Source organism: Rattus norvegicus, chromosome 4 (genome assembly GCF_036323735.1).
Source record: "Rattus norvegicus strain BN/NHsdMcwi chromosome 4, GRCr8, whole genome shotgun sequence".
Classification (NCBI taxonomy): Eukaryota; Metazoa; Chordata; class Mammalia; order Rodentia; family Muridae; genus Rattus; species Rattus norvegicus.
The window spans coordinates 86,669,602-86,693,965 of NC_086022.1; the positions used below are offsets into that span (position 1 = coordinate 86,669,602).

At 38.8% G+C, this 24,364-nt stretch overlaps 1 protein-coding gene across 9 annotated transcripts in view; it reads right to left on the reverse strand.

The window, feature by feature from the left end:
• Pde1c (phosphodiesterase 1C) overlaps positions 1 to 24,364 on the reverse strand; it is a 479,074-nt gene that overhangs the window by 40,528 nt on the left and 414,182 nt on the right. For all 9 annotated transcript variants that reach the window (XM_008762922.4, XM_039108434.2, NM_031078.2 and 6 more), the window contains 2 exon segments: positions 18,623 to 18,850; positions 14,826 to 14,903 (listed from right to left, as the gene is read on the reverse strand). In XM_008762922.4, coding sequence (XP_008761144.2) covers positions 14,826 to 14,903; positions 18,623 to 18,850 — 306 coding nt within the window.

Here is a 24,364-nt window from a genome sequence, read left to right on the forward strand (position 1 = left end):
AGAGTATATAAAAATGAAGACTCTGAAGACATTATTAGAGAGGTTGCTGTACTGAATTGTAGTTATAATAGTTTGCTTTAAATTTCATTTGTAATAAATCCATGGCCAACTCTTTGAAGGCCAACAAAAACATTAAATGCACTTCCTTTCAAAGGAATAACTCATGAACTAAAATGGAAAAACTAGGCCATCTTAGGATGATTAAAGAAAATGTTTAGGCTAGTGTTTCCTACCTGCTCCTTACGCCTCACAAGGAGAAGCTTGGTTAGCTTTGAATCCTAAGGCACAAACATACCACGAGAATTCACATAAGTGTGCTTGCTTCATGGTGGTGGGTAATGATATCTCAGAAACTTCTTACAGAAGTGGGAGATGGGTTTGAAATGGGGGCCTTGCCTGGTTTACCTTTCCTCTGCATCCTGTTGGCAATTGATGCTGAGCTCAGCTCTTGTAGCCATTTGGGCTAAAAGTCATGCTTTTAAAGAAACAAGTCAAGGTTCAAGTGAATGTGGTATAGTTTTTTTAAATTTGTTTATCATTCCTATTGTTTATTCTCGGGGTATCAGCTGAGCCTCAGCCAGGGAGACGTTCTAAGAATATGGCCCTGGCCTTAAACAAAACACTGTAAACATAACTCATTGCAAACATTTTTTAGCAGTTTTTTTGGGTTTATTTTCTAATAGTCTGACTCAATTTTACAGACTCAAAGATGTAATTTGGGTTGGCTGAGGACAGTTCAGCAGCCAAGTCCATATTTTCAAGTGGAAAAATACCATGGTTATCTCCGTTTAAACTCAATGAAAATTTCAAAGCCGTATAGCAAGTGACTTAAATATCTTCCAAATGTTAAATATAAAAAAATATGGAGAGAATAAACAGTAAAAATAATCCTAGTACCCAATTTTAATTGTCAAATATATTCTTCTGTGATATGAATAATCATTTGTTATATAGTTTATTAATAAGAATACGAAGAAATACTGAAAAATCCATTATTTTAGAGATATCTATCCAGGTGTAGATTTCACTGTTCTAGTCTCAGGCTATGCAGGTGTTTTAAAGGGTTATTTTCAATGTGTACATTTTCTCTTGTACCCTCAATAAAAGCTAAGGTGATAGAAAAATTATTCTAAATTAATTCAACTGCGTATACTATCAACATTACAGTACTGTTCAAACTAAATGCTCTGCTCACATATTCTATCAGAGTTAGTCAGACAAATGGATACATGAATCAATCAGTAGACAGTAGAAAAAGATAAACTTTTTTAGATGAGCATAGGATTATGATTTCTAAAAGACTGACCTATGTCGTCTACATGCTAGGCTATCTATGTTCTACAGAATGCCCCATCTTACTTCAAGTACAATAAACTTCTGTAGTTCTTACTCATAATAGATTCCTGGGTCTTGTGCTTGCCCCCCATCCTGCCTCTCTTTCTCATCCATGGTGCCGTCACACCACTGTAAATGGTGATGTCATTAAACTTTCCTGTTCCTTTACTGTTTCCCTCTTCTTTTATGTGGTATGTGCTTCCTTTGCAAATCTGGAATGTTACCTGTCCATGTTCTGTCTGACAGGAGTCTTTGTGTCTTTCTGCTTTCACACACTTTTAGGTAAAGTGCTACATATGCCATTGCAGGGCCCTAACCACTCCTGCCAGGTCAGTAAGTCTTGCATGGACCTGCATTTACACTGGTGTCGGTAACATACGATCCGCACACAAAACAGTGTTCTTTTTACTCAGTCCTTGGATTTGTGAATCCAAAGGAATCAGGAACATGAAGATTAAGAAAGGTTTTCTGAAAAGTTGGTGGGACATGGAATCATGACCTGAAACAACCCGACAGCTTTCCTTGGATTTATTAATTTGGGAAATCACTAGATGCTTCAACATGGATAAAGAAAAGGAATGAATTCTGATGCCTTCATGATGGTTTGTGCCAGAGGCAGTAAAATTATCACTTATTGTAGCAATGTAGTGTGTAGAAACGTACACATCCGCACTTGGACATCAGGAACTCCTCCTTATGAGATCTCTAAGATAAATATTGAGCATGTACATTTGACACAGTCCTTGAGATCATGCATATCTAGCTGAGATATGGCACTCAAAATGTAGACAGCCATGGGTCAGTATAGATTATTTCAAAAGAAGCTGGCTCTTGTTTGTTTGTTTGTTTGTTTGTTTGTTTGTTTGTTTCAAGGATTTAATAAAAATCAATAGTTACTCTGGGAAATACGGTTACTTTTGTTTCTCTAATTGTTTGCACAGAACATGACAAAATATAATTTTTTCTAGGGGAGAGACAAATAAATGTGTATTTTATTATTACTACTTTATATGTTCTGGGTATCAATATTAGTTAAAAAACAAAAGTCACCTTTTTCATAAAATCTTCTCCCTACCTCAGAAGCTGAGATGCGGATCCACAGTGTAGGAGCCATTTAGTTCACAGGCCATCTTTACCTGGTAAGTCGCTTCTTCCATTACCTATCCTTCAATCTATTTGCTCCCATCTTCATACCCACAGGCCTCACTCCAGATCTGTGACCTTCAAACCTACTCTGTTTCCAAGCCATCTTTGACTTTTGAGACACTTCCTCTCTCATCTTTCCCACTGCCTGATGCCATCTCTACACGCATATGCCAAACTCCAATCTTGGTGCCATATTTTGCCTGGTCCAATTAAAGAGCTCATCCCCAAGCTTTACCACATAACTTCTGCACTGGCTCAATATAAGGCAGAACAGATCTCACATCAGATACACACCAAAGAAAGTCCACATGCCCAGATGAAATCATAAAAACAGCATTAATGGCTAAGATAGCACGGCTCTCGTCAACCACAGTAGTACCACAGCAGTATTCTTCAATGAGAACTACCTAGATGATACCCAGGACACAGATCTTAAAAGGACAATCATAAATATTATCAAAGAATTAAAGTAATTTTAAAAAGACATTCTTAAATATCTTGTTGAACAGCAAAAAGATAGCAATAAGTACCCGAGTAATGTCCAAGAAAATACAAATACACAACTGAATGAAATGATGATGATAGTTAAAGATTTGAAAACAAAATTCAATAGAAGGAAACATTGAAGAGAACATAAATTGAAATGAAGACAGAATTGAAAACTCAATATTTGAATAAGAAATCTCAAAGGAATTATCTTACAAGTAGAATGAATTAGGCAGAAGGTAGAATATCAGGACTCAAAGATAGAACAAAAGATCTATATCAAATAAGTGAAGAAGAAAAGTTTTTTTAAAGAAAGAACAGGAAAGAAATAAGCAGAAAATGTGGGACACTAAGACCAAATCTTCAAATTTTAGGCATAGATAACGGAGAAGAATCTCAAAACCATCTAATAGACCAGATCTTTAAAAAGATCACAAACTAAAGAAATATATCACTTTCCCAAACTAAAGAAATATATATCAATACCCATAGAAGAAGTACACAAAATCCTAGTTAGACAATGCTAAAAACCAAACTTTCCAAGGTTTAATTTAATATCATAGTTAAAACACTAAATGCAAAGATCAAAGAAAAATTGTTGGATGCTGGACAAGAAAAAAAGATAATGTTACATCTAAGGAAAACCTATCATAACCATAGCTGACTTCACAGTGGAAAAGTCTGAAAGCCAGAAGTGCCTGGAACAATGCACTGTATGTTTTAAGAGACTTTGACTGCCAATGGAGACTACTATGCCTCCCCCCCAAAAACATAGCCACAATTGAAGAAGAAATAAAAACTTTCCATAGCCTAAAAGAAATAATATACAATACCTAAAGAAAATGCTAAATAGAATATTGGGAGTGATGCTATGAATTGAAGAGCGGCATGAGCAGAGCCAAGAGATGCGACAACAAAACCAAACAATAAAGACGATAACTAAGGAAATGTAAAGCATGACAGAGAATTCAAAGAGTGAAAGAAACCCTAACATCAACACACACCCTCAATAAAGGATTAATATTAACAGCCTCAACTCTCTAATCAAGAGTAACTGAATGAATTAAGAAATAAAATCCATCCTTCTGTTGTTTGTGAGAGTCTATAGTAGCTTTAAGATAGGCACAACCTATGTGAAAGGGTAAAATAAAGTGTGTCAAACAAACAGGATGAGGAAGCAAACACGTATTGCCATCCTAATAATTGACAGAATAGACTTCAAACTAAAATTAATCAGAAAAGACAGAGAAAGGCACTTCATTTTAGTGAAAGGACCAATTAAAAAAGAAAAATTACAATATTAAACATATCATCCAACTTTGGCACACTTAATAAATAAAGAGCATAGCAATGGAAACAGACAATACAAATTCAATAATATCAGTTGACTTCAACACCCCATTCTTGTCAATAGGCAGGTTTTCTAGACAAAAAATAACCAGAGAAACCTGAGAATTATATGACCTTTTAACACCAAAAGGACCTAAAAGATATCTAAAGAATATTCTATCCAAATGCTAAATATAGTCTGACTTTTGGCTATTTTGGGGGTTCTTTTTCCTTCCACCCTTTCAATCCCCTAACATTAGACAGGAGAGAAAAAAGGATAGCAGGGGCACCATTATCATTAGATGACTTCCTACTGATTAGAGGTATCAGGTTCCTTGGGACAAGTTTGATCTTCGCTGTCCGAATATCTAATTTCTTCTTCTTTGCACACATTACTTAACAAACTGCAAACAATAGCATCTAACCACCATCCCACCAACCCACCAATGACCGTACCTCTCTGGTCCCTAGCATTTATATACTCTCTGAAGAGTTCCCAGAATTCTAAATGTCAATAATCACAGAGACATTCTGCCACTGGCAAAATTATGCCCCAGCTAGAGCATGATGCAAATCATAGTCAGCTGATGCAAAGAATCTGAAGCATCCCTATATCACACACTGAGGTTTAAAATGGAAACACACTCTTATAATATTTCTGTGTTTTTAAAGAAACTAAAATTCTCACTACAACCAAAGAATATACATTCTATTCAGTAGCACACAGATGCTTCTCTAAAATAGACCACATTCTGGGGCACAAACAAATTTTAACAGATATAGAAAAATTGAAGTGATCCCATATATTCTAGAGAATAAACAAGACATTGATGAATAATCAATAAGTCAAAGAAGAAATTAAAATATTCCTATAGTTAAATGAAAATGAATATATAAAACCTCAGGGACAGATTAAAAGCATCCCTAAGAGCAAAACTCATAACCCTAAATGCATACATTAAGAAATCAGAAAGAGTACAAATAAATGAGTTAATAATTTGCTGTAAGAACAAAAAAGAAAACAAAACAAAACAAAACAAAACAAAACAAGAATCAAGACCAACCAAGTCTAAACTCAGTGGGTGGCAAGAAATAATAAATACAAAAGCTGAAGTTAATGAAAGAAAAACAAGGAACATAATGCAAAGAATCATGGAATGTAAGAAATGGTTCTTTGAGAAGATAAGATGAATATCTTTGCCCAACTAGCCAAAAAGAATACCCAAATTAACAAAATCAAAACTTAATTGTGAAACACTATGATAGATAAAGAAGAAAGAATATTATAAGGGAATATTTTAAAAGCCTGTACTCCTTTCCCGGTAAGGGAATAACACTCGAAATGTATATAAGAAATACTCAAGTTAATAAAAAAAAAAAAAAAAAAAGAAAAAAAAAAAACAAAAACAAAACAAAAAAAAAGCCTGTACTCCAATAAGTTAGGGAATTTAAAAGAAATTTATATTTTTTTTATTTCTCTAAGCTACTAAAGTTGAGCCAAGAAGACATTAACAACTTAAGCAGCTCCACTGCAATGGATGACACTGGAAAGTAATAAAAGCCTTCTAGCTAAAAAGCCACATGTAGGTAAATTTATAGCAGAGTTCTACCATACTTTTGAAGAACTACAATTGATACTTCTCAAATTATTAAAAAACTGGAAACAGAAGGAACACTCCAAAATTCATTCTATGAAGTCATACTGTACTAATACCGAAACTAGGTAAAAACAAGACAAACAAACGAACACCTCTATGGAGATTTAATGAATAGAGATTCAAGGTCAATGATAAAACTGAAAGCAGACACATATCAAGAAGATGATTCACCACGATCAAGCTAATTTCACCCCAGAAATTCAAGGATGGCTCAACAGATGTAAGTCAATAAATATAACAATATTATATAAATTATATATAGCAGCATATATTATTTATATAACAATACTAAATATATAAAAATATAACTGAGTTCAGTGTCTGTTTGTCAGAAGGCAAACTGGTGTGGCCACACTGGAAATCAGTATGGAGAATGGTCAAAAGAACTAAAAATAACCCTATGATATGATCTAGTTACATCAGCCATTGGCAGATGTCCAAAGGAGTCAACATCCCACTTCAGGGATACTTGCTCAGCCAAGGTCATAGCTATCTTATTTACAACAGCTTATTTACAATAGGAAATGGAAACATAAATGTCCTTCAACAAATGGATGTATAGTGAAAAACACACTATTCATTTAAGAGTACTGTACAGCTGTTAAAAAATGAAATCATGAAATTCAAAGGTAAATGGATAGGCCTAGAAGCATTTACATTGAATGAGGTAACTCAGATCCTGAAAGACAAACACTGCACAATCTCTCTTATCTACAGTACCTAGTTCCAAATCTTCAAATATTAGTATACAATATGGAGTTACCACAGAAGGTAGGAGAGTATAAAGGGACCATGGGGATACTTCAGAGGGGAATAACAGGATACAGATGATATTGACGGTGAAATGGAAAAAATGAGAGGGGAGTAACTAGGAGAGAGCTCAATACAGAAGCAGAAGGAGGAACAAATAGCACCAAGGTTGTTTGATAATGCCTCAAGGAATCATTTTATGTTCATATATACATACACACATGCACATGCACAGTGATGTGACTTGGGCTGACAATGCTCTCATGATAAGCATAGACTAAGCATAACCCCAATATTAGCCACAAGAATCTCCTCTCATATGGCTGGTGAGGATAGTCTAGATGACTCTCAAAGCCATATAGGTTACTGCTGTTGCCCTGAATATTTCTCAGAGGTTGAATATAAATCCCTATTGCAAAAATACCACATGAGTAGGACACAGGACTTGGATTAGTCAAGCTGGGTCTAACCTGAAAGCCTACTTCCTATAGTCTAGCTTCTGTAGTACCAGAAAATACTAGGAAGCTGCCAAGGAAGAGCAGAAATTAAATAGTCCTACCCAACTTGTGACATAGTAGTGGCACTCACATGTTGTTGGTCACTGACAGCTATTCAAGAGGATTTGCGGTCTACTTAACATAAGGGAAATCATGTCTGCTCACAGAAACTTAGCCAACTACCTGGGGCTAGTTAGACCATGGATCTTAGAAAAGAATGTACTGTTGCTACACCACCATAATTCCTCGACCACATTCTAAATCCCATTTTTATATACACAGGCAAATGTAGCTATTTCCTCTCAACAATGACATGTCTCTTTACAGAAAATAATGATAATCTATGGAAAACCTCAACTGAACTCATGCAAAGATCAATAGTTTGTGGAGACTCTAGCCACAATAGATATATCTGCAGCAGAACTCCTACATCTATGACTCAGGGGACATCATGGAAATAAAAGATTATAAAGGTCAGAATTTCAGGAAGTCTGCAGTGTGATTGCCTGTGTTAGAAATGAATAGATCAACAAACCTGAATGATGATAATATTTATAGACATGTCAACACAGAAAGGGGAGAGTCTTATGGTACCCTACTCCTAGACAAAGAACTCTAGACAACTAATGAGTCCTGAGAGATAGAGAACTGGCCTCCACCATAGATGAGTTCTCTGAATAGTGATCCAATGCAAGGTTGTCACCTGAAACCATGCACATAAAAACAACAAAAATGAACCCAACAAGTTGTACTTACATATTGGTGCATATAGGACACATATATAATATATACAATAATATATACAATAATAATCAAAGAAAAAAAGGCTATCAATTTGAGTCTAGAGAAGGATATGGGAGGAGTCAAAGGGAGGTGATATGAGGGGGAGCTGCAGGGAGAAAAGGAAATGATAAAATTATACTTTAATTAAAAATATAAAAAGTAAATATATATTTTTTATCTTTTTCTGTCAAACCAGGTTCCTTAACAAATATAATGACATATTATGAGTGTAATGAAATGCCGAGATGAAATGAAACAATAAAAGTTTATATACCAATAATTATGAAATAAAGTTGTTAGAAAAGAATAATGTTATCTTTAACAAAAAGACAGGCAATGGGCTTTTGATTGATATTTTTGCTACACAGTTATTTTATAAGAGACTGGAGTCTAAGTAGCTGGGACAAAAGCATGAAAGGGTGTTGGACAGTTCCCATCCTACAACACATTTAATTTTTTTAAACCCGCTAATCTATTATGCAACACATATATACAGTGTATATACTCTATGGTTACAAAGTTACAGAGCACAAGTTCTACAGGGAAAAGATGTCTATTATGTGCTATCTTCTGTTGCATAATCCATCAAAGATTCAAAATAAAGTTATATTCATATTGTACTGATTTGTGGTGCATGTTAGAGCCAATGGGTCTGATTCATCATGACTCAGCAGTGCTAGAGCTATGAATAATTGCTGGCCCCATGCTCCCTGATCCTAAGAAGGAATTCTATCTAAAATAAGCTAAGCTAAAAGGTTTTGCAAGTCTCCACCTAACCTCTTCTCACCAATATACACACTGGCCCATAGGTTTCCCAAAAGTCATCCTCAACCGAACAGAAACAGATTTGTGCATACCTGAGCCCACAGCATCTCTTAATATTTGGTCAATGCACAGAATAGATTCCAAAATAATCTATTTGAGGTATATAAACAAAAATGTTTAGGTCACACAGCCCAGGAGAGTCTCCTTAGTGGAGCATTGTCCTGATGCATAGCAAGTACCTCCAATAACATTGCCGTTTTCTCCATTCAATGACAGGGACATTGGAATGTATTTACACATTGGCTAAAGTTCTCGAGAGAACAGGGCTGTAAAATGTTTTCAGAAACAAAGTATTTCATGCTGTGGCACAGCCTGCATTTACTGGCCGTATGTTTAATTAGGTCAAAGGAGCTTCCATGGACAAATGGCTAAGGGAATAGGATACTAATCAGAACATGTGTTGTCATGATGATTCATCTTAATTGGTACCCAGAGCACTCCAGATGTTTGCTCTCTCAATCCAGAAGGATGCTGGATTCTCGTGCTAAGAGTAATTCATTTATTAAAGAAATAAGTCTACCCCCTCTCTCTGTAAACATAAAGCTACAACAAGATACCTTCTTAATGTAAGAAATAGTGTTACCATCTGAGAAGGAAGGGATACTTTCTTCCTTCCTGTTTAGAGAAAACACAACAGATGGACTTAGCTGCTTGTAGAAAATAACCTTAGAATATGTTTGTCATTGTGTAACATACTATAGTGCACATAATGAGAATATGCTAAGCACTCAAGCTAGTGAGGACTAATTTGCTAATTTTAAAGTAATTAGAAAGGATTCCATGTCCCTGCAGCTGCAGCATCACCTTGGTTGTGGCAGAAAAGGTCAGACAACAGCAAGAGTTCCCAAACTTTTGTCATTTTGGCCTATTTTCCACATCATTTCATCTGAAGACAGATTTATATTTGTTACAATATGGTCGAGAAAACCCAAGAGAATCAAATCATCGGAGAACACCTGCCTTAAAGATAGCAAAGTTTCATCAAGTCCAAGGACTAAGAAAACAACCAAGGAAGCCTAAAAGAAGATAGGCACACATCTGTCTGAAGGGAGAGCAGAAGGATGCCACTGGGGGGTTGGTTATCAGGACATGGGATACACAAGATGGCCCAGGCTCACTCTTCCTAGGAGATGCAAAACAAAGGTAAAGACTGAAACCAGAATCTCACAGCCACCAGGATTTCTCAGGAGTGAGAATGGGAGGAACATCACTGAGAAGTTCAATCAACTCCCGTGGTTATCAAGTACAATAAAATCCATTAAATAGAAATAGTTCTAATCTTAATTCCATATTTTAAGTCGACCTACATATTGGTCTACTGGTCTGTATATTTCCCTTCAATGAATTCTCTAAATAGACTGCTTTATGACCACAAGGAAAGTGTAAGTGAAAAATCATCAAATTCCTTTCAACTTCATCAAGAAGTGGCTTTAGGGCCTGGTAAGGATTTTGAATGAAAATAGCATCAATTCTCCCAAGCTTACTGTGCTCAGTCTTACTGATGCCAAATCAGTGACAATGGATAAAAAACACAGTTATCAGTCTGTCTTCCTACAAAAGCAGGTGTAGGTTGGTGCTATAGTTGGATGCCAGGGACAGAGGGCAGGGCTTGTCATTGTGTACTGCAACCAGTTCATTGTGACATCAGATCAAATTAATAAGAACTGAGTGTTGTGTTTATAGGAGACACTGTTCCTCCACAGAGTATTTCTGGGGTGGACTGCTTGACTTGGTCTGTGTGTCAGACTGTGCTTGACTGTGTCAATCAGTTTAATTCTTTTAAATTCTTGTGAATAATTAAGTTTATGGGCATGGCTAAACTAAGGAGGCTTTTTGAAGATGATCAAATTTAACCCATAATGCACATGTAATGGCATCATGCCAGTTCTTTAAGCACAACTGAATGAGGATCGGGAGGTAGCTCATTCTTAGAACTCTTGACTAGAATAGACAGTCCCTGGGTTTGATACTCAGTGATGATGGTGATGGTGATGGTGATGGTGATGGTGATGGTGATGGTTATGATGATGATGATGATGATACACACCTACACACCGGTGAAGTTCAAGTTTCCATATTAAAAATTATGGCTTTAGAAATACATTCCTCTGCCGAATGGCTGAGAAACACCTAAAGAAATGTTCAACATCTTTAGTCATAAGGGAAATGCAAATCAAAACAACCCTGAGATTTCACCTCACACCAGTGAGAATGGCTAAGTTCAAAAACTCAGATGACAGCAGATGCTGGCGAGGATGTGGAGGAAAAGGAACACTCCTCCATTGTTGGTGGGATTGCAAACTGGTACAACCATTCTGGAAATCAGTCTGGAGAATCCTCAGAAAATTGGACATTGAACTGCCTGAGGATCCAGCTATACCTCTCTTGGGCATATACCCAAAAGATGCCCCAACATATAAAAAAGACACGTGCTCCACTATGTTCATTGCAGCCTTATTTATAATAGCCAGAAGCTGGAAAGAACCCAGATGCCCTTCAACAGAGGAATGGATACAGAAAATGTGGTACATCTACACAATGGAATATTACTCAGCTATCAAAAACAACGAGTTTATGAAATTCGTAGGCAAATGGTTGGAACTGGAAAACATCATCCTGAGTGAGCTAACCCAATCACAGAAAGACATACATGGTATGCACTCATTGATAAGTGGCTATTAGCCCAAATGCTTGAATTACCCTAGATGCCTAGAACAAATGAAACTCAAGACGGATGATCAAAATGGGAATGCTTCACTCCTTCTTTAAAAGGGGAACAAGAATACCCTTGGCAGGGAAGAGAGAGGCAAAGATTAAAACAGAGACTGAAGGAACACCCATTCAGAGTCTGCCCCACATGTGGCCCATACATATATAGCCACCCAATTAGACAAGATGGATGAAGCAAAGAAGTGCAGACCGACAGGAGCCAGATGTAGATCGCTCCTAAGAGACACAGCCAGAATACAGCAAATACAGAGGCGAATGCCAGCAGCAAACCACTGAACTGAGAATAGGACCCCCGTTGAAGGAATCAGAGAAAGAACTGGAAGAGCTTGAAGGGGCTCGAGACTCCATATGTACAACAATGCCAAGCAACCAGAGCTTCCAGGGACTAAGCCCCTACCCAAAGACTATACATGGACTGACCCTGGACTCTGACCTCATAGGTAGCAATGCATATCCTAGTAAGAGCACCAGTGGAAGGGGAAGCCCTGGGTCCTGCTAAGACTGAACCCCCAGTGAACTAGACTGGTGGGGGGAGGGCGGCAATTGGGGGAGGGTTGGGAGGGGAACACCCGTAAGGAAGGGGAGGGGGGAGGGGGATGTTTGCCTGGATACCGGGAAAGGGAATAACACTTGAAATGTATATAAGAAATACTCAAGTTAATAAAAAAATATATAAAAAAAAATTAGGGGTTTGATTTGATTTTAAGTCTTATGCTGTAGGACTCAGATGAGGAGTATGGCTAGTTGTTAAATGTAGAACTGAGTGTTGTGTTTATAGGAGACACTGTTCCTCCACAGAGTATTTCTGGGCTGGACTGTTTGACTTGGTCTACTGACACCTGACAAAGAGCCTCTGGTATTTGGTCAAGCTTTCTCATAGATAGAGTATATCTGAGAAGTCTTCATTTTAAATTGCATTTTATTTCTGCACAATTCACTTCTTAGTCACAGTTATTCAAGGAGAAATCACTCATTACACAAGGGGTTTCTGGTTGCAGGAGCAAGTTAGTGAGAAATTCCAAGTGTGAGTATTGTAAAATACTTGAAATGAGTTTTCTGATTTTTTTTTTATAAAAGGAGAGGTTTAGTAGCCAACTTCACCTATGAAAGTAAAGATAGTTGTCATTGTGGCTACAGTAAAAGGGGTTGACACTGTCCCCAACTTTTATTTTTAATTTTTATTATTTTATGTGGATGGTTGTTTGCCAGCATGTATGTGTGCCACGTGCATGCAGTACCTAAAGACACCAGAAGAGGGTGTCTTATCCCTGAAGCTAGAATTGCACATGGTTGTGAGCTCACATGTGGGTGCTAGAAATTGAGCTCTAGTCCTCCACAAGAGCAACAAGTGGTCTTAATTGCTTACTTACCACTCTAGCCTCCATTTACTTTTGAGAATGTGTCTCGTGTCCTGCCTGGTGAGTACTAAACCCAAGGGTGACTTTGAACTTCTCTTTCTTTAAAATGCACTTTTATTTATTGTTTTGAGAATTTCATCCATAACTATACAAAGTATTTTCATCAAGTTTACTCCTAACTATTGAAATTGTTGCACTCAAATTTCTTCTTATTCCTCAACTTGATTATCCAGTATTCGTTCTTCAAAGAACAGTCTGTCATCAAATAGGATGCCATCAGGGAAACAAAATGCACCTTTCATAAAAAGTATTTCCTAGAAGCTCACGTTATCTGAGTATCATGCCCATGGATGAAAGAGTGATCAGGAAGGAGACTGGGTTACAGGTAAAACAAAGAAGTTTGTATAAGGAGATGTCTCCACCTAGTAGATCCAAAAGGGAAAGGCAAAACTCCCAGTTTTTAGATGTGTGGAAAGTTGTTTATACTTCCCATTGTAGGCCCATTTGTAATACTGCAGGCCCATTCAATCATGAGACAGCTCTACACTACAGGCTCATTCATGATGTACATTGCACTGCAGACCCACTCATGACATTGTAGGCTCATTTTATATGATCTTGCATTGTCATTGTCTTCAGGACTTCTTCTTTTTTTTTTCTTTTCTTTTTTTCAGAGCTGGGGACCAAACCCAGGGCCTTGTGCTTGCTAGGCAAGCGCTCTACCACTGAGCTAAATACCCATCCTCCAGGACTTCTTCTTAACAGTGAAATATGGAGACTGAGGATGCATATTTTGATTCCCAATCCAACACTGAACAAATTCTCATATTTATTTTTATTAAAATTAATAACTTACTCAAGATAAAAAATGTGAGAACTGAAATTGTTAGATATATCCTATTCATGTTGCATATTATATTCAGATGCTGATTTCTGGGTTCTGAGATCAAGTTACTGCCAGGACATGGGCATTAACATGGATATTGAAGAATCTCCTATATCAATGTGGTATAAAGAATGCTACCCAGTTATCTGTGATTGGTTAATAGAAATCTGAACAGCCAAAGATTGGGAAGAGGAGATTAAAAGGCTGAACTTCCAATCCCAGGCAGGGGTCAGAGGGAGGGAGCCAAGAAGAAGGAGTTGGCCATAAGCCAGGTAAGGGCCCAGGAGAAAAAGGCCAGTGGAGGAAGAAAACAGTCACCATGAAGTTGGGCATGAGGAGGGTCACCTAGGAAGTTCTCCATGAGGACAGACAGCTACAGAAAAATAAACCAAAAAGAGGCTGAATGCAAGTAACTTGGGGCTGTGGCTGGAAAGTGGATAAAGGATTAGAATAGCTCAGAACCAGTTCAGATTAAGCTTGCAGGCGGCTGATAAAACTACTAGGTCTCTATGTCAATTATTCAGGTTACAAAAACCTGCCCCCTTTAAATTTCATCCTCTAGTTGCACCACCAATGGTTCCATAGAAATGTAAACTAAACAGTGAAAGAATGCCCTTTAAAAGATGGTGGGTTGAAGTTAGACTGCAGGGAGACAAATAACCTTGAAATATGAACAAATAAAATATCCAATTTAAAAAAGCTTCCAAGCTCATATATTAGCAATGTGTATTAGTCTACTGAATGACAATCAGCGAGTCTAGAACCAAGTTTTTTATGATGTTTGCAATAAAGAATGTCAGGTGGGGAAAGGAGGCATATAGAGGGTGCTTGTGATAAGAAAGTATTGACAGAGAGGGAAAGGTACAGTGGGAATTTGTAACTTACTACACAGAGATGGTAGGGCTCTTTAAATGCAAGGAGGTCTCATTTAGGGCAGACTGTGAGGAGCAATTAACAGCACCGTTTCCCTCCTGGCACAATGCTAACAAGTTTGCAGTAGTTGCACAATCTACGGAAATCGTGGCGAGAATAACATTCTTACCATCTGCTTTCTTTGACTCATTTCCGGTGTTGGAGTGATCCTTCTTGTCTGCCTTATTTTTACCATCTTTCAAGTCACCTGAAAGCAATAAGCGTGACAAACTGAATAGGTGCAGCTGGGGAGGTAGAAAAACTTAAAAACCTGCGGGGACAAGACATGGTGCAGCTCACGGAGGATGAGGACCACACACCCTGGTATCAGTATCTTGATCAGTTCTGGAAATTGGATTACAGTCAGAAATTAAAATTAAAGTATCCATTCAAATAGGCTTGTACTTAAGTTAGTGGTATTTCACTAAGAAACACAAGTCGGTTTTGTTGTTAGGCTGTGAAGGGAGGGGAAACCAGAATACATAAAAGCTCTAATTAACAGCTAGTTGATTATGTTAACTAACAGCTATGTTTTAGATTCTCATCTGCAGAAGGGGGATAATAATGTCTACTTTTTTAAAAAAAGGTTTATTTATTTATTTTATTGTATATGAGCACATTGTAGCTATCTTCACACACACCAGAAGAGGGCATCTGATCCCGTTACAAATGGTTGTGAGCCACCATGTGGTTGCTGGGAATTGAACTGACGACCTGTGGAAGAGCAGTCAGTGCTCTTACCCACTGAGCCATCTCTCAAATACTTTGCATGTAGGCCAATGGACAGATGCACTCGAGTCAGTACATGCTCAATGTAACCTGTAGTGTATTGCTCAAAGGCAGAGCTCACTATCCTAAGCAGCCTCTACATGTGCCTTTCTAATTGATGGGGTTGACAAAAACTCATTTCCAAAAATTAAAAAGACTACTCTTACATATATGAGCAAACAAATGTGAAGAATTTATATAATGCATCGATGAGGGAATGAGAGAAAACAAGATGATTTTAAGAGCATCCAAAGAAGTATTTATAAGCATTTTAGAAATATGTTAAAACATGGCTGACATAAAATAGGCATAAAGGTGTTGAAAATCAAAGAATAATGCTCATGACCTGCTCTGACAATATATACACATCACAATCTCTCATTTAGAAAATAGCTTTAAAGTGTTATGTATGAATCAAGTACTTTAGTTAGAAATTTAAGCATACCTGTATTCCCCTAAACCATGAGTCAGCAAGTTACAGGGCAACCTGGTTATCCCCGTGTTAGAGCTAACTTGTAAGGTTTGCTTTAACTCTTAATACCGAAATGGGGTAAACAAATTGGCTGGAAGGATTAAGAAGGGGTGTTCAGGATCTTTTTAAGATTGCTTTAGCTGGAGGACATGATTAGTATCCTCTGAACCCCAGTGAACCAAAAAGTTCCTTTCCCTGTTTAAGAGCATTAGAGGTGGACTGAGTGCCACAAGTCCTGGCAGTTTTCTATAGTCCATCTTTTCCATGCGAAGTTCTCTAACTGGGGCCTGCCTTGTTGTTCTGAGTTGGAGCTTTAGAGCTGTGTCTGCAGCGGATGCTTGTGGAGGTGACGGATAAGCAGCACACAGCCGGACTTAGCTGGACTGAGAAGGTTCACAGAGAAGTTGTCTTGGTGAACACCAAGGCTTAGCAATTCCTTTAATGAAGGAGGAGATTCCCAAGGGGGAATCTATCTAATATCCTCCAGTCCTAACCTAGAAAATACTTTTGTGGCCCACATAGATGAGAAAATGCTCATGCCTATTTGCTAGCACTCCTGGAACAGAACCCATTAGGTGACCTCCCACTGGCTGTACATGGAACAGTGGCAGGTGGGAACTGGTGCTCCGCAAAGAGGATGAAGGCACCTTCTAGGCAGCTCTAGATTAGATCTCAATCAGGCTGCTGCAACCACATCGCCAGCTACCTCCGCCATTCTTAGTGTTGCTCTTAATTGATTTCTTTCTACACTTCTCACTCCAAACTTAATTTTAAAGGAAAATGGCAGACTGCCTCCCACTTTATAACATGGCTATGACACCAAGCAAGGTTCAGGGTCCTAATTTGTGTCTTTCAAGTTTTTCAAGTATTAAATGTAAACTAATGTCCTGCCTTCTCTCTAACTCTTTGTAGAGTTGAAAACCTGTTGACAGGGGTAGGGATTGGGGGTGGGGGAGGTTTCCTTTTATTCATTTTGTTTGTATTCATTGGCTCCTCTCATCAATTATATCAAGGGCTGACATGACCCCACTGCCTGGTTTTATATGAACATACTAAGAATGACTTTTATATCTACAAAGGGTCGATTCAAAATAACACATGGCATGAACATTATATCATGTTTAAACTTCAACTTCCAAAAATAAAGACCTAGTGGACTATAATTTCACTTAATTGTTCATGAGCTCTCCTTAGCTGATGGGCTGTAAGGTCCAAAGGCTTTACCATCTGGCCCATTACAGAAAGCATGTAGCATCCCTGTTGCCTGGACAGTGACAGGGCTCTGCATTCCTCTGATCCCCTCCTCTTCCTAGCTGCACTGGGCTTGGCAGATAACAAGAGCTGGCTATGAAACAGAAAATGGCGATTCCCAGAAGCCAAGGATCTCTATGTGATGGTTGCTTGAGTCTTTTAATTTCTGGGTCTCAATTTTTTATCTGTAACATGGAACTATGTTTACAATGTTAGAATTTGTATGTGTACCTGTATATATGTGTATGTACATGTAGGCGAATGGATGCACATATTGTGCATACCTATGGAGGTCAGAGCTCAACCTTGGGTGTTCCTCCAATACCATCAACCTTGTGTTTTAAAGCAGAGTCTTTCAATATCTTGACTACCATGATCAGTGAAATCTCACAAGTGGATGAAATTCTGAATAGGTTTTATATGTATTTTATACAGAGATTAAAAGTTTATGTAGTTTAAGGTCCAAGAAGAACGAATTAACAGTCGTTGACTTGAGTCTAGATCTGTTTGCAAAGGTATCTTATTATATAGTTACAGCCTGGCATTTGTAACCTGCCAGAAGTGAACATCCTTCCTATCCATAGACAATGGGGCTGATTCTGTGCCTTGACACTATTTAATCTGTCTGGCTCTGAAGCCTTTCTCCCGCAAACTAAAACTCTGAAAAACCAGAAACCACCTCCTTCCAAGGATACCTCATCCCACTATCTCAACTACCAACAACAATGTCTTTCTTTATGTAGGACTCAGGGCCTTTTATCTACTCTGCCTTCCCTCATCTCTATCGTGTGCACATTCCTTTAGAACTACATTTGAGGGTGACTATATCCCCATAATACCACATATCTTCCACTCCTAAATCCTTTAGATCTAATATAGAGGTTGACACAAAGTTGTTAATAAATAATCACTTCATTACATGTAAGAACTCATCGATTATCTGAAAATCACAGTGTCTCATTGCCCTCACTTTACCTGGACCATTTTCAATTCAGAACTGAAAATCTGTGCCCTAGAAAGTCTTCATCTATAGCAAACCAGGCTGACTGGTCACCTAATATGTGTGCTTAGGCCTCTGTCAATATACAGATACATACTTTAGGAATAGGGCTCCTGCACACTGAAACCTTGTCTAGTTAAAGGGATAGAATATTTATTTGGATGGTTTGGCAATGAATATAGGCATCCAGGCTGTGCTGGACTATTTAATTGGAATCCTCACTTGTGAGAGTCTCCAGGGCATCAGAGAAGGGCCAGAAAGAGGTGTACTATTGCAGAAAGGAAGAGCTAAGTGGGTGGCCATAGGATGGGATCTTGACTATAACTCTGGAGAAATGGGAACCATGCCAGCTGTCAGGAGAGGGAAGGTGACACCAGTTCTGCTTGTCACATCATTATCACCCTAAGAGAGTCTTTTGCAGGCAGCCCCTCCTCACCATTCTGCTGCTTTTCGCCTGCCTTGTCGCCTTTGGAGTTCTTCCCACGAGGGTTGTCACCCTTGCTTGTGCGTGTTCCGTTGACTTGACCTTTTGTTTCTCCTGATGTCTTTTTTTCAGCTTTGCTGGTTGTGCCTTGTTCAGCTTGGCTTTTGGCTTCCATTTCCTTTTGCTTTTCCTCAGCAGCTAGGCGAGCCTTCTCTTCAGCTTCCTTCTTGGCTTTCTCTTCTGCATTCACAGCAATGAGAAAAGGCAGAGGACAGAGAAAGAGAGGTCTACCATTAGGAAAACTGCCATTTTGGAAAAATAATCAACAGTGATGTTCATGGGAACCAGTACACTGACAGGACTAAGGGCTTTATTGAGAGTGTTGGATATTTTCTTGGTTAATTCAAATCAGATTTATAGGTGTATTTAGGGTAGCAATAGGATAGGCCACTTCTAAAAGCATTGAGTTAGAGGATGGGCCTAGAGAATATGATAATAGGAGCATAACAATGATGGTATGGGCACTGCTGTTCTTACTGCTGATGACCTCTAGTGAGCATGTCCTCATGTCACTTCTTATGTGAGCAGTCTTCAAAGATTGTTTCCATTAATCCTTAAAAAGTGCCTGTGACTCTGTTTTATAGTCACATTTTAATGAAGGATGAGAGACATGAACAGACTCTCTCCCCAGCCATAGTAATAAACTAAAACAAAACTGAATAAAATAAAAGAAAATATAGTATTTTATGAGACTTGCTAACACTTACAGCAGAAACTTTGACAACTGAATATGGAATAAAAAGTTGGGGAAAATAACCATCATTAGAAGAATACAAACTGAAGCCAGTTTGTGAAGTTAGACATAGGGACAAACCTCAGAAAGCTAAAGGGAAGCCCCCATCCCAAGATACTTAACTGTCCTCAGGAAGAGAGGCAGCCTTCAGTTTGGCCATGTACTCATTCTGGGACCTTCCATTTACTGAGTATCTATATTATTTTTAATGCTGTTGATGGACTCTCTAGTTAATGAGAATACAGTATAAATGCATAGGTCAAGTATTTATGAAAAGATTGGCTCATTCACTCAGCTGGTACTTACTGAGCAGCCATATTGTCAAGCACAATTTTTGATGCTGGGGAAATGACAAGCATGGCAGAAGCATGGAGAATATTATAATTAAGTAAACAAATGGCTGAGGTAATTTAGGATATTGAAAGTATATTACAAGAATTGAGTTCAAAACAACAGGACAGGATGGTTCATAGCACAGGGTAAGAGTTAGTGTTCTTCTTTGAGCTGTTTCCATACAGGATGATTGCTTTAATCTAATGGACACCAGAGAGTCTGTTTATCTGACATTTGCTTTGGTGTTAGCTGCTAAAGTACTCCATGTCCTGGTTGGACCTAGGTTGGGTTTACTCAGCTCTGTGACAAGTATTCTGTGGATGTTCATGATGCCTGGCTTTATTTTTACTTTGCCAGTCCTTGTACTTGTTTATTACTGGTGTCATCTTTAATATATCATGAGATTTTTATTTATCATTTCATTGATTCGCCAACTCATCCATTTGCTAAATCATTCATTCCTTCAATCAAGTCAATGACTTGGCCTCATTTCAAACAAAGTAAATCAGATTCTAAAAGAAGGATAGGATAGGATAGGATAGGATAGGATAGGATAGGGTATCTCAAATCTTTATTTTTGGCACACAGCAAGCACTAAGAAGCTCTGATGTAAAGCCCAAGCATTTGTCATTCAATGTGTTATTACATTCTTCCCAACAAGATATATTTACAACTTACAAGAAAAGGTATAAAAGTATTTCTGTACACATAACCATATGCATGATAATAATGTCTTCTGACTTCCACAGAAATGTAAACTAAACAGTGAAAGAATGCCCTTTAAAAGATGGTGGGTTGAAGTTAGACCGCAGGGAGACAAATAACCCTATTAAAAAATGGGGTTCAGCCCCCAGTGAACTAGACTATGGGGGGAGGGCGGCAATGGGGGGAGGGTTGGGAGGGGAACACCCATAAGGAAGGGGAGGGGGGGATGTTTGCCCGGAAACCGGGAAAGGGAATAACACTTGAAATGTATATAAGAAATACTCAAGTTAATAAAAAAAAATGGGGTTCAGAGCTAAACAAAGAATTCACAGCTGAGGAATGCTGAATGGCTGAGAAACACCTAAAGAAATGTTCAACATCTTTAGTCATAAGGGAAATGCAAATCAAAACAACCCTGAGATTTCACCTCACACCAGTGAGAATGGCTAAGATCAAAAACTCAGGTGACATCAAATGCTGGCAAAGATGTAGAGAAAGAGGAACACTCCTCCATTGTTGGTGGGATTGCAGACTGGTACAACCATTCTGGAAATCAGTCTGGAGCTTTCTCAGAAAATTGGACATTGAACTGCTTGAGGATCCAGCTATACCTCTCTTGGGCATATACCCAAAAGATGCCCCAACATATAAAAAATACACGTGCTCCACTATGTTCATCGCAGCCTTATTTATAATAGCCAGAAGCTGGAAAGAACCCAGATGCCCTTCAACAGAGGAATGGATACAGAAAATGTGGTACATCTACACAATGGAATATTACTCAGCTATCAAAAACAATGCCTTTATGAAATTCATAGGCAAATGGTTGGAACTGGAAAATATCATCCTGAGTGAGGTAACCCAATCACAGAAAGACATACATGGTATGCACTCATTGATAAGTGGCTATTAGCCCAAATGCTTGAATTACCCTAGATGCCTAGAACAAATGAAACTCAAGACGGATGATCAAAATGTGAATGCTTCACTCCTTCTTTTAAAGGGGAACAAGAATACCCTTGGCAGGGAATAGGGAGGCAAAGATTAAAACAGAGACAGAAGGAACACCCATTCAGAGCCTGCCCCATATGTGGCCCATACATATACAGCCACCCAATTAGACAAGATGGATGAAGCAAAGAAGTGCAGGCTGACAGGAGCCAGATGTAGATCTCTCCTGAGAGACACAGCCAGAATACAGCAAATACAGAGGCGAATGCCAGCAGCAAACCACTGAACTGAGAACAGGATCCCCGTTGAAGGAATCAGAGAAAGAACTGGAAGATCTTGAAGGGGCTCGAGACCCCTTATGAACAACAATGCCAAGCAACTAGAGCTTCCAGGGACTAAACCACTACCTAAAGACTATACATGGACTGACCCTGGACTCTGACCCCATAGGTAGCAATGAATAGCCTAGTAAAATCACCAGTGGAAGGGGAAGCCCTGGGTCCTGCTAAGACTGAATCCCCAGTGAACGCGATTGTTGGGGGGAGGGCGGCAATGGGGGGAGGATGGGGAGGGGAACACCCGTATGGAAGGGAAGGGGGAGGGGTTAGGGGGATGTTGGCCCGGAAACCGGGAAAGGGAATAACACTCGAAATGTATATAAGAAATACTCAAGTTAATAAAAAAAAAAAAAGAAAGAAAGAAAAGAAAAGAAAAGATGGTGGGTTGATAATCCCAATAGGTTGCCAAGGAAATGGGGCTCCTAGGACATTCACTAAGGCTTCCACATACTTAGGTGCTTTTAGGAGAGAGCCAAATGTCATGTTCATAGTTGCTTAGCATGGTATATTGCATACATCACATGTTCCTGAAGCTTGATGAAGCAGTAAGATTTCATTCATATATATGATTACATGAACAACCAATGTAACCGAGCACCTTAGACTGATAAAACACCAAAGCACAGAGACTCTCTGTTCCTATTCTGAAAGGAATAATAGGCAAGCATTAGATTCCTTAACTTAAAATGTAAGCAAATAAAAAGATGTCTGTTTTTCCTTTCTTACTACACTCATAGATCAGTGCCATGCTCAGCCATCATTAGAGAAGCTTCCTCCTACAGCAGATGGGAACAATAGAGACCCATAACCAGGTATTAGAGAGTGAGAGACCTTGGAACACTCTGCCCTAAATAGAATGTCTCCAACAAATTCCTTCTCTTTCTGCTCAGGGAACCAAGCTGAAGAGGAGGCAAGAGTGTAAGAGTCAGAGGCAAGAGTGTAAGAGTCAGAGGGGATGAAGAACATCAAGAAAACAAGGGACTCCAAACCAACATGAACAAAATGCATACAAACTCAGGGACTGAGGCAGCACGCACTTTCCTTGCCCAGGTCTGCCCCTGGTTCTTTGTATCTATGTGATGGCTCACGGTTTAGTGTTTTTACGGGACTCCTGAACGTGAGAATAGGTATGTCTCTGATGCTTGTGCCTTCTCCTGAGCTCTTCTTCTGTTTGTTTGTCTTGTCCAACCCCAATGTGATAGCTTTTATTTTATCATATTATATTTTATTTTGTTGAATTTAAAGATAACTTGGAAAAATAAGATAGAAACAGAAACAAGGAGAGGCAGTGTCATTCATATTTAGAATGCACTGTCAGACAAGATTAGCTATGGCCACCTTCACAGACTCATTACTGAATACATGGAAAACTTCCAACACTCAAAATATCTCCAAGCCAAAAATCATTTAAATAAAATCTGAAGCTGTTTAATTGTAGTTTACTATGGAAGACCGTAAAATATTATCATAGAAAGAAAAACTCATTTGACAACTGAGTCAGACCAATTTTCCACAGATGGAGAAAACAATTGAGAAGGGGGAGAAGGCATTTGGGGGACAAATCTGTTTTTGCTCAAGTGCAGCTGACATACACAAGCTATTTTAAGTTAACAAACAGTAGCTCTTATTACATCATGATCAAATCAGATATGAGCCTGGTTCAGAGTTTGAGTCCTCTCTCCTCAACAATCTTCTAGTAAATTCTAGCCATGACTCCACAATGCTCTTCGGCCTGTCTAATCATCTTCTGCCTGTGAATTGTGTGAGTGTCATCAACCACAGATTACACAGAGATTCTACTGAAGACAGAGAGATGCTTTACAAACACACATAAGACTAAAATGGCATCTCCACAAGGTTGGTTTCTCTCCGTCTGCAATCAAACTCCTTTATATTCTTAGGGTGAATTTATTAGTATAGACACTATCTTTCTAGTTGAAGAAGTTGGTGAGACACTGATAATCTGCACAGATCCACATGTTCTAGTGGTGGCATGGATACAGAGGAGTTGTTTGATGGGTCTTAGATCTAGGCATTATCCCAAGGCTTCTTGACTAGTAGACTGCAAACTTCACGGTTCTTTTCCTTTTTCCTTAATTAATTAATTTATTCACTTCACATGCCAAACACAGCCCACTCCCTCTTCTCCTTGTGTCCATACCTCACATACTCCCTCCCCCATTTTCCTTTTCCATTATTCTTTGAGAAGGGAAGCCCCCACACACCCCCTGCCATGGGTACTAATGAACCCTGTACTAGGTATATCCTCTCCCACTGAGGCCAGACAAGGCAGCCCAGCTAGGGAAAAGGGATCCAAAGGGTGGTAATAGAGTCAAAGAAGGCCTCTGCTCCATTGTTAGGGGACCCTCATGAAGACCAAGCTGCATATCTGCTACATATAAGTGGGTTCCTAGGTCTAGCCCATGCATGCTCTTTGGTTGGTGACCTCTCTGTGAGGCTCCATGGGCCCAGGTTGGTTGACTCTATAGGTCTTCTTGTGGTATCCTTGCTCTCTAGCTTCCTTGATCCTTCCTTCCATTCTTCCACAAGACTCCTGAGTTCTGCCTAGTGTTTGGCTGCCGGTCACTGCATCTGGTTCCATCAGCTGCTGGATGAAGCCTCTCAGAGGACAGT